The following is a 12,287-nucleotide window of genomic DNA, read 5'->3' as shown; positions in this document are numbered from 1 at the left end:
TGCCCCGATTGCAAGTGCATATGCAAATCAGCATACTGTTATCAACACAAGGCAGCAGACCCCGTTCACAATATGACACAATGCGACAATGTAAAATACTGCGAGGTGTTGTGGTAAGACCTACAAGCATGGAGAAAAAAAACCCACAGGTGTGCACACACTGCAGAGAGCGTAAACTGGACAGCAACCTGCCTCATCAATGTTTTATCCAACCTGTCGCAAAACAAAAGCCCCAGCAAAATTACATTCTGTATGATTTTGAGACAAGATACCACAGCGGCAAGCATGAGGCCAATTTTGTGTGTGCAATGGACATGAGTGGGAACGAGTTTTGTTTCAACACATTAAAGTGTGTGAGTGCGTGTGTCAAGTACTACAGGCGCCCAAGATTTCGGGGGTACACATTTATTGTGCACAATGCACCTGGTTTTGACAACTACATACTATTTGAGTACTTCGTCAGAAATGGAATTGCTCCTACTGTGACAATGAGAGGTAGCAGAGTGATTCTCATGTATGACAGACCATTCCAGCAGCGGTGGATTGATTCGTTCAGTTTTCTACCTATGCGCCTGGCCAAGACACCAGCAGCTTTAGGGTTTGAAGAAATGGAGAAAGGCTACTTTCCCCACAAATTCAACACCAGGGCCGATGAGGTGTATGTTGGTGCGTACCCAGACCCCTCCCTACTACAGGTATGATAGCATGAGTGAGTGTGAGCAAATTTATGGCGTGGTATGAGACCGTCCGTGGCAGTTTTTGATATTCAAGCGGAAATGCACCGCTACTGTGGTAACGATTTGGAAGTGTTGCATAGGGCATGCTTGATATATCGTGAGACATTTCTGCAGTGCACACAGCTGGATCCGTTTGTATTTACCACTCTGGCATCCAGCTGCATGGGTGTGTTTAAGACGCTGTTTCTCCCCAAAGACACACTGGCTCCTGCGTACGTGGTGCAAAACAAGACCTATTCAGATGTGTCTATACAGTGGCTTGAATATGTCGCCAAGACGCAAAACATTCTGATAAAACATGCACTGACGGGGGGGCGAGAGGCAAGTAGGGCCGTACTTTGTGGATGGCTACAACACAGCCACAAATACGTGTTATGAGTTCGCAGGGTGTTTCTACCACGGATGTGTCAAATGCCACGTTGAGAGTGACATGAACCCAGTAGCCAAGGTTCCCCACGGCGAGCTTTACCGCATCTTTACTGAGACGGTGAGCGCCTTGGAGTCACAGTACGGCATGCGTGTTGTTGTGATGTGGGAGTGTGAATGGGCTTTGCAGACAAGCACAGATCTGGCGGCAAAAGGATTTTTGTCGGTGTACAAAAAACCAGAACGCCTGGACCTCAGAAAGGCTCTTTTTGGTGGCCGTACAAATACTATGAAATTACACCACAAGGCTGACTGTGACACTAGTGAAAAAAATCATTTTTTTGATTTCACCAGTCTGTATCCAACAGTTCAATCCAAAAAAGAATACCCAATCGGCCACCCGCAAATCATTTATGACAACTTTGGCAGTATTGAGAGCTATTTTGGTTTGGTCAAATGCACTGTGCTGCCACCAAGAGGCCTGTACCACCCCATCCTGCCCTACAGGTGCCACGGCAAACTCATGTTCCCTCTGCGTCGCACATGCACCAAAGAGCAAAGTCAAAACGGTGAATGCAGTGACGGTGCCAGACAGCTGTCAGGCACATGGGTGACATTTGAGCTTGAAAAGGCTTTGCAGAAAGGGTACCAAATAGCCTGCATTGACGAGGTGTGGCATTTTCCTAGCAAGACAGATACTTTGTTTAAGGAGTATGTCAAAACACTTCTAAAATGCAAACAGGAGGCATCCGGCTACCCGAAACACGTGAAAACTCCTGAAGATCAGCAAAAATACATTGCTGATTATTATGAAAAGGAGGGCATCAGGTTAGATCCAGCCAAGATCCGTGTTAACAAGGCAGTTAGGGGTCAGGAGTCAGGTTTGTACCGTTGGCATTTGTGATCCTCACACGGGTAAACAAGTATGTGTCGTTCAGATCCAGATAATCTTCCCCACTAGCCGATATGTAAAACTCTATAGGACCAGTGTCTGTTATTGCCGAAACCCGGGGGATTTCAACAAATGTGGATTTTTCAATAGATGTCTGTGCGTATGGAATGGTAAACAAATCCGGTTCGGTCTTTACACACACCCCTAACTGGTTGTGAATCAGCGCTATTTTTTTCAACCTAAAATATGTCTTTTAATGTAATCCTGTAGTGTTTTGTTCTGCCTCCTTTGACAGGAGCCTTCTTTCTGCTGACTTTGATAAAGTTGAAGATAAAGTTGTAACACAGCCTTTTTATTCACACACGTATACAAAAAAAAAAACACACACAAGCAGGAATAACACTTGTTAATCTGCTGCTTTCCAGGATGCAGTGATGGCACGCAATTGTGCAACTTTCAGAAAGTCGTCATTGATGAGAGTGTCGTACATTTCTTTGATTTTATCTGTGATGTTTTCAACATGTTTTAGCTTGTGTAGAATAGTCTCTGCAGCAGCTTGAATCCTGGTTTCAGTACCATACTCCCCGTTGGTGTATGTTCACTGCTACTTTTTTCGGTTCGGTTTTTTTACCGTTCAGCAGACATCTTCACTGACCATAAGTCACTGTCTACACATTTGATTTCTGACATGACGGCCAGCACATCTTCTGAACTACTTCTGAGAGATCTTACTGTGTGCACATATCCTGATGGGGTCAGCAATATTTAGCGCAAACTTTTGCAAATTTTTTTTCCAAATTTGGCAATCACAATCAGTAATGAGCTGGTACGTCTTAAAACTACAGAGAACAAGGTCAACAGAGTTGACTCATCACATTAGAAGGCAAGGCTTTTCCCCTTCCTCTTCTTCTCTGTGTGTGAGGAAGTCTGTGCTTTAAAGACAACTATTGCCAATTTAAACCCTTTTGCTGATTCTGTTGTTGTAATGGATAAGTGACTTAAAGGTATTTAAGAAATTTGAAAATGTTTCCAAAACCTTCTGGTTTTGCAAATTGGCTGACCATTGCATGCTATTACGTAAATGGAGATGACTTTCAGAGATAACTGCATAAGGGCAATATAAAACTCAGTTAATGTTAATGACCTGAGTTCACCAAGCCCTGCACACAGCCTTTATCTCCAGACCCCACGTCTGAGTTACTGTCAAGTCTGCAAACGTCTGATTTGCGAGCTTTGCATAGCTCAGCTACTGATTAAACACACACTATGGTCATTCATGAACAATGCAAACCTCTGACGCGATGTTTGTACATTTTTGCCAAATTTGGCAATCACAACCAGGAATGTGCTGGGACGTCTTAACAGTCAACAGAGTCGACTCGTATTGCATCGTATCAAGAAAAATCATTGCTTATCTCCTAAATCGGTTGGTGTACCTGGTTCATTTTTCCATCATCATGCTGACAATAACCGACACAATACTTGTTTGCTTAGACCTAGCCTTTTTTTTTTAAATACACAGTAGTTGAATAGTAGTAGCACAAACATGGACAAGTTGTTGACATTTCCAGTCATCATAAGGAAATATTATGTAGGTGATTATCGCTTCAGATATACAATATTTTGTTCAGCAGCTCTTCTTTAAATAGAGTCTTCTGCTGGTAGAAGGTGAGCAGCTCAAAGGAAAGGGATGAATGTGTTAATGTGAAGGTTGATGGAGCACAAAGTAATTGCATTTCACCACAACATTTATTTAATGAATAATGTTGCTATTTTACTTGATTTATTCAGCTCTCTCCTTACTTATCCTACAAGATAATATAGTATGTGGGCATACTATGAAAAAGCTGAGTTATGTCAGCAGTTTAAATGCTAACTGATTGAACTGAAAATATTTGAGTGAACTGATGAGTTTGTTGCTGCACCCTGGGAAAATGTAAGAGGAGAATCCCCCTCTCACAAATTAAGATCTCTTTCAGTGACAATGATTATATCGGCATCAGGTTTGGTGAGTTAAAGTGTAACTTTTGGACAAATTAAACAAATTTACTTTGTGCACAGAAACTGTCCACAAATGTAAATTTGTATCAAGGCTGGTCTGTAAAGAAAATACTCCACCTTAGTGTCCCAAAAGCAGATGAAGGAAACGTTTCATAAACCAAATCCCAGACAAGTCTTTTGTTATCATTTATTTCTCAATCAAAAACACTCGACGTTCAACTTGATGATAGAAAATTACAGACATTTGTCTACATGGAAAAATAGATCTCTCTTTGAATAAAGAATCATTCAATCTTCAGTGTGGAAGAAAAAAAAGTTTCCCTTCACCGTAAACATTTAAAACACACAAATCAACAGAAGCAGCAGGTAAAGACAAACAGCAGAGGAATGTACATCAGGTCCTTCGTCATCTGATTTTTCATTTGTCTGATTTAACTGGGACAACCTGACTTTCAATCATACTGACCTAAAGAGAGAAACTAGATTCTGTCACCCCAGTTTCTTAGTTATTCTTAGTTATAGTTATTGATGAGGCGGCACAAAGGCAGCATCATTTAACAGTTCATACTGGAGGACTTCAATCTTCAGTTTTTAAAAAAAAATGTGGTGAGAAAACTAATGAGTTGATTTTCACATTCAGTGAATTCAGTGAATGCACCGCTGTATTCAAACCACCAGGAGGCAGCACAATCAAGGCACATCAAACAGTTAAAAGGACCGCTGCATCACACACAGGAAGTCTGACTTTGCATAGAAAATAAAAAGATGAGAAAAGTGGTCTGTAGCACTCTGTGGCATAAAAAAGAAAGTGTATCATTTATTTTGTTAGATATGGGGGGAAACACCTGGAAAAAACAACTGAAAAGCAGAAAATATATATTTCTGCTGCTCAAAATTAAATTTTTTTTACATCTTGAGGCTGCATTTCTTTCAGAGATTTGGTGCTACAGACCACATTTGTCCCTTAAAATAACAGCAAACACAAAGTGTAACAAGCATGTTTTCAAGTACTGTTTCCATCTTATGTGCTTGTTAACCTCAACTGAATTCCTGTTGTCATGAATAAACATAATTTAAACTAACTAAATTAGCGCCTATGAATCAGTTAAATGAACTCTATGTCATTGGCACTGGCAACAAACGTGTGCAAAAACATGTATGAAAGAATGTCTGTTTAGAAAAAAATAATTTTGGTCTTTACAGTGTCAAATGTATTCGTGGCATGTTGATTTAAAACACGAAGCACAAACATCTTTGCATTTTTTACTGCAGCCATGTAGGCACGTCAAGGTTTCAAAATCTGACCTTTGTCATTCTTGTTCCTATTTAAAACCAGAAAATGGTTCGATAATGTCTGTGTCACATTTCCTAATTTTACAATTATTGTTACTGTGTGCGTGTGTGTGTGTTCACCTCCTCTTTTTTTCTCACAGCGTTAGGACAGTTTGCTAATGCTCCCACAGGATTTCTTGCGGTGAGGAGGAAGAATGAGGGCGCCCAGTCAGGAACACAACGCCGCCTACCTCATGCAGCATTTAACAAGTCAATATCTCCCCCCTCCTCCTCCTTTCCTTCTCCCTCTCTCTTCCCTCTCTGCTCCCCCCTCCCTCTCACCGTGCTGTTTTAACCAACTTAAACCCCCAGACCCACTGTTTAAGGCATGACCACCTAGAGTTCATTTCACCCTGACTCTGAAAGCCCAAAACTAAACAGGCAAACAACATCTGACTTTTCCTTGTGTAGGCCACAAACCTTAGTCATCATTTCCATTTCCATGCAACTTAAAGCTCAATGGTAAGGACACCTAGGTGATCACTGATAAATCCTACATGGGGGGAAAGCCTGTGTGTTTGTGTGTGTGTGTGTGTGTGTGTGTGTGTGTGTGTGTGTGTGTGTATGTATATATATATATACAGTTGTGGCCAGAAACTGCTCTGCAGAGCACTGCAGTACTTAAAGCAGCGAATGGATGGATGGATGAAAGCAGAAGAATGAGATGTCGGGGATGGAGGGAGGGAGGATGCAGCCGTGGAGCACATTGAGGCACTAAAACATGTCAGTCACTTGACCAGGAGCAGAGCTGCAGCTGCTTTCACACAGTTATCATCAGCTTGTCTACTTTCTTTGTCATTTTGTATCTACTTCATTTCAGTGATTTCTTACATTAGTTCCAATAGAGTGGTTGCTAATTTAGTCAGTGATACACAGGTACAGGAAAAACACCAATTAATTAAACAATTAAATAAACCCTGTGATCACGCAGAGTGCAATGAATAGCTGGATTAAAGGGTCAGTTCATCCAGTATTTTCTTTGACCTTTAACAGTATCTAGTCCTGCAGATAGTTGCAGATAGGTCTTATTTGAGCAGGTTTTGACATCAGCCTCTGGAATTTATTTATTAGTTAGTCATTAATGATAATGGTAATGTAATACAGTTCAACAGCATCACAAACTGTTTCCTCCAAAATGATCATAAAACATTAGAATCTAAAAGGAGGATCTGCTACAGGAAAAAAAAAAAAAAAAAAAAAGGATTTGGGTTAGCTGACCCTTTAAATATGTTGCAGTCTCACTGTTCACTTTCATTTAATTGCTCCTGTGCTTCTGTAGCACCTTGGAGACTTTAACATGACTTCTTCACTACGAAGAGTTGTGTCTTTATATCAGAATAAAATAAAAATAATAAGATTAAAAAACAAAGGTAACATGTTTGGTTTAGGAACCCAGGATGACGCCAACAAGATTTTAAGGCAACTAATCTGACACTATATTGGTCTGGTGACCAGGCGGTGAGACCATCCCAAACAGCCTTGATATGAGGAAATAAATTATATATAAATAGTTATATTTAATAATGTGTTCTGCAATGTGCTTTCTTGGGATTTGTTTTACTCCTGCTGGAGCACAAACTGGAGGTAAACCGTCCTCCACGTTACTCAGCAGTGTGCCATGGCAGAGCAGATGAGCACCGATGGTGACTCAACTACTTCTGACCCTTTGTTTTCAATAAACACAAAGCTTCATCACCTCCAAACCAGGGTGATGACGACTCCACATTGACATCCCCACTACCTCACATTTACCGCATCACACACACACATTGTCTCCATCGTACTGCAGAGGAGCTGTGAAGGCATAAATCCAATCTTTCGCTGTTGCGTAAGATGCTGTAATTCAGGCTCATATGTCAGATTCAGGATAGAGACGAAATGCTCTCCATGCAGCAATAAACAAGATGAGATACCGCAGGCTACAGATGGTGATGAATTTCTTTCCGTGGAGGCGAAACACTCCACATGAGTCTGTATGTGTTCGTGTTTGTGCCTGTAAAGCAAGGCTGACATTATCTACTACAGTACGTTCAATAGTGGCTATGGAGACTCGAAAGTGTTCAATATTAAATAAAGAGAGGTATTAAACAGTGAAATGCATCAATACATTAATAAAATCTAAGCTCATCATTATGAAATTTTCACAATAATAGTATTGTAAGACTATTTATTTTCCTTTTCCTTTCAAAGTATGGAGGCCCTGAGGGGTGATATTTTATTACTATGTGCGCACAAGTCAGTGTCTTAACAAGTTTTATTTTTTTAAGTTCTTCAAAATATATCTTAGTTTAGGACTTTAGTGGGTCTTTGTGCATCAGTCTGACTCTGTTATGTGATGTGGCTTTGGTCTCAACAAGCCAAACTAATCACATAACAGGCTCTGCCCCGTTTGTCCTGACTGACAAATAAAGACAGTTTTAATTAATATATGCAAAATAAAAACAAATTTAGCAAAAAGGGCATTTTGAAATGTTAAAAATTGGCTGCCACAAATGCTCTTATTGTAAAAAAACAGCAGGATGAAATAATTTCATAACAATAAGCTGAATTTGAAAAAAGATTTAATGGTTATATTTTATGCTTTCTCTGCATTTTTTCCTATGATTATTTATCTTTGACAAATTATCTAATTTTGGACACTTTGAGTCTCCATACACGGCACTTGTTTCATGTAATATCCCATCAGTGTCACAGCATTTTCTTCAAAAAAAAAGAGAAAACAAACCCCATTGCAGATAAAAGTAAATGAGTTTTACATCCATAACTTTGCTCCTGTACCTCTTCATTTGAAATGCTAAAAGTTGTTTATTAAACACCTTCAACCTTTAACAGCAAAGATAAAAGCTGGTGGTGTTTGTTCAGTTCATCCAGTGATTAATCTCGTCAGACCTCTGTGCACCTCTGCTTGCACTGGCCCGTACTCCACCACTTCTCCATCTACTGTTATTATCCCTTTGGGTGAATATGGCTCCAGCCTGAGCGCCCGCACCTTGGTGTGCACCAGATGTTGACAGTTAGTAGCCAGATGTGCGCCCTTCTCCATGGCTAGGAAAAGCCTCAGCAGAGCAGTGCGTGATATTCCTGCTCTGACGTAGAAAAGATGGATGACCCCGTCGTCCAAGGTGGCGTCTGGCGCTGCCAGCAGGTCCTCCGCCAGGTGGGACTGGTACATGGCCAGAATGAGGACAAAGTCTTCCTCCTGGACCACCACCCAATCACTGGGCAGCGGCTGGTCCAGGGGCAGCAGCAGGGAGTCAGGTGGGCCAGGGAGAGCTTTGGTGGCGCTTCTGGAAGGCGTGCTCTCCGTCCTCCGCACTTTGAGGGAGTTGTTGGAGTGGCAGGAGTTATGGAAGGTGTTCTGACAGGAAGAGTCTCTGGACTGGCGGCACAGCGCAGAGGCCAGACTCAGGGAGGACGCTTGATTGTTGCAGTGCAGTGTCATGTTGTTTCTCATGCCTTCCTCATTGCTGTAGTCTTTGGCGGCAGGCAGGTAAGCCAGCTTTCCTTTGTAGACACGGAGAGAAGCCAGCCTCACCAGCGTGCCCACAGTGAACCTGGCGGCTCCCACATGACGGTACTTCTCGCTCTCTATGTCCACATCCGCCACAAATCCCCAGGCCAGAGAGAGAAAGGAGAAGAGACGAGGGCTGGAGAAGAGATGGATGGAGACCAGATCCATACGGGACACCAGTCCTTTACAGAGCAGGAAACCACAGCTGACCAGGAGCTCCTCACTGGACACCGGAGACGCTCTGGAGGAGGAGAAATGAAGGTTAGTCACAATCCCTGAAGCCACAGAGATCATTTTACACTGCCTACAAGTGTCATCTGAAGACATGCTCATATAAACTGCATGTGAAAGGTGTTTGAATGGACTTTTTATCTGGCTTTATTTTGACCAGGTCTCTCTTGTTAAAGAGATCATGTATCTCAAGAGAGTTCCTAAGGTTTAATAACAATACACTGTCACAGCGACCAATATTAATAACATGCCTCTGTTTAGTCTGTTAGCTCTGTGAAGTGTTATTTTTACAATAAAACAACAGCAACCACAGAACTACTTCCATCTCAGGGTGTGTTTAGTGTATATATTTCCAACCAAATGCACTTGATGTGTGACAGGTTGTGTTTACAGCCTCTATACTTAGAAGTAGGAGCTTGTCTATGAGGCAGCTTTGGCTCTAATTAAATAGGCCAAGGTCTTCTCATTTAGAGGGCAAAGATGCAGCACATCCAAGGTGGACACCAGCATGGGGCTGCAACTAATGCTTATTTTTATTATTAATTCTCTTCTCAGTCGAAAAAAATGTCAGAACATAGTGAAAAATGCCTGTCAGAGCTTCCCACAGGCTAAGATGATTTCTATAAAGAAACTATTTTGTCCAATTAACAGTCAAAAACCCAAAGAAATGTAATTAACAGTAAAAACAGCAAACACATTTAGAGAAGCTGGTAACAACTGCACTCTTTTTCGTTTCAGCCATACACCAGCCCTCAATGCTGAGACAGTTAAAAATCTAGCTTCAAAAGTAAGATGCAGACACCAAAATATAAACAGGAAGGTGCACTTAATATTTTTGGGTTAGGAAGTGGGTCGAGGCTTGTGTGTGTTTTGGGGAATGAGCTATGAGAGGAGTGTTATACAATACCAGGGTAACTGTGACCTTATTGTGTAATTGTAAAAATACAGAGGGGAGAGAGGAGGTAGATGAGCTATGAAGGGAGAAGGGTGAGGGTGGGGGAGTAGTAGGGTGAGTCGGGGGTGGGGGGTGGGGTGGCTCAAGGACAAATCTTGGAGGTGGGACAGAATCAGCTTATGGGCCTTCAGACATGACAGGCCAGTCAGACAACAAAGACAACCCCATCTGGGAGAACGGAGACAGGGGTGGAAGGTCATGATAACACCCCTCACACACACACACACAGATTTGCCTGCTGTTACCACCCACAGCCAATTACAGTGATGACTGGACGTCTCAGTGGAGTTCACTGGCTGTGGCCCTGCAGATATCTCCATATTCATCATCCTGAATTTATCCACCAGTCTTGACGTCCAAACAGTCTCATCTACATTTCCACGACTCTGTTTCTTTCTAATCATTATCTGGTGAGAAGGTCAAGAAATAATACGATCTCACCTCCCCTCACAGTTTGTCTGTATCATTATGGGTGGAAAGTAACTAAGTACATTTATTCAATTACTGAACTTTTGTACGATGTTGAGGGACATGCACTTTACTTTAGTGCTGGCAGTTTTTCTACTTCTAACTCCACTAATTCATCTGACAGTTGCAGACAATAGTTTATTTAAAGATGAACATTTTACAAAAAAAACACAAGTTATTTAAATGACTGTGAGTAACCTAAAAAAGCTTTGCCCTCTTAACTTCACAGATGGTTTTATTTAAACACGCTGTTCAAATTATTTCAATTCATAAGTATAGAAAATTCTATGTAAAATAAATATAAATTTATATTGAAGTTGTTTTTTCGAATCATCTCAATGATCCACAGATTTATCGTGATTCTTTGGAGGGGCCGTCTCTTTTTACAGCATCATTGGCACCGTTTGCATTTATTCACCCTAAACAGCCTGTACACCAACGGCTCAGATGTTAGCTGAAAGCTAGTCAACAAAGGAACATGTGTTTGTGCTTAGAAACTCAGAAACGCTGCTTCTTTCTGTCATTATGCACAATTTCTTTCTAACAATCTTCAACTCACACCATCCTCAGCAAATCTGCATCTAATCATTGACTCGATGCACAAATGCAATCGCAATCGCTCTAAAATTACTTTGTCTGGGAACCACTCAACTAAACTATGTGACAATATATAGAGTAGTTAAAGAAGCTCCATTTCAACCAACAGTAAAATGCTGCTTATGTATTGAAGAATTATGTCATATACAATAATATATCATTCACGGGGGACACAATTCTGTACTTCTTGGTCAGTATTTTGCACTGGTACTTTTAGTTCAGTAAAGGATCGAAGCACTTCTTCCTCTACTGCTGAGAGTCAAACTGATAATCAGGTTCAAGGTGCAGCAACTGTTTTGTCCACAAACTACATAAGCTCCTTATCTTTCCACATCCCATCATCTACTTTAAGTATTTTTATGCAGTGCCTGTGAACCACCAGGGGAGGGAGACTCTCACTCACATTGAAGTGTCACACCTGTCACTTCAGAAACCATCAGCACTCACAGATGATGTTCCAGCTCGTGCTCATGTTTGTGTACAGAAACACATTAAACCCTCACTCAGCGAACCTGTTCACTGCGTTGCATAATACCAGATACATTCTAGCTGTCACTCGTTTGATCCACGCAGCCTCAGTGAACCCTACATTCAGCTGGGAATAATACCAAATACACTCTGGCCAGGGCCACTGCAGGACAGCCTGCAGCAACCGCACAGTGAGAGAGAGAGAGAGAGAGAGAGAGAGAGCGAGAGAGAGATGTTTTCTGGACGCCCCGGGAGTGTGAGAGGAGGGTAAACAATACAGAGTCTGGTCCCTTCCTCTCATTGTTGACGCTCCGGCTGGAGGACCATTGTTTGATGAGAAGCTGATTGGCAGATGCAGTCGAAGGGATGAATGAATGTGGCTCTTTGGTGAAGACAGAACCATCAGTGGGAGATGTTTTCCTTCATTTCATTTTATTCTTAATCTATTTAATTTAGCCTTTACTTAGTCAGAAATCCAACTGAGAAAAAAACAAAAAGCAGCAAAAAGGCTGAAAAAAAAATCGATAAATACAATGAGACCCAAAGTGACAGTTTGAAAAATAAATGCAAAAAGGCAAAAGGGCAAGATATGTCTTCATGTGATCTACAAACAGCAGGAGCAGCTTAAAGGTTGAGGTTTTTCATTTCCTTGTGACACCAAGTGACTTTTAAGAAGAAAGGACACAAAACACAGGCAATGGAGTAACATCTTCATTAAACTACACCTAC

The 12,287-nt window shown here is 41.4% G+C and overlaps 1 protein-coding gene across 1 annotated transcript in view; it reads right to left on the bottom strand.

Annotated features, from left to right (window-relative positions):
• Nucleotides 1–4,169: 4,169 nt before the first annotated feature.
• The window catches only part of LOC108875844 (sphingosine kinase 1), a 37,032-nt gene continuing 28,914 nt past the window's right edge, over nucleotides 4,170–12,287 (bottom strand). The window contains exon 5 of the mRNA XM_018665009.2: nucleotides 4,170–9,080. Within this exon, the coding sequence (XP_018520525.1) occupies nucleotides 8,192–9,080 (889 nt within the window). The 3' untranslated portion in view covers nucleotides 4,170–8,191. The remainder of the gene's footprint in view (nucleotides 9,081–12,287) is intronic.

The sequence above is a fragment of the Lates calcarifer genome, linkage group LG5 (genome assembly GCF_001640805.2).
Source record: "Lates calcarifer isolate ASB-BC8 linkage group LG5, TLL_Latcal_v3, whole genome shotgun sequence".
Lineage (NCBI taxonomy): Eukaryota > Metazoa > Chordata > Actinopteri > Centropomidae > Lates > Lates calcarifer.
Note: the sequence above shows the minus strand (reverse complement) of the source record. Positions and strands in the feature narration are given on the sequence as shown.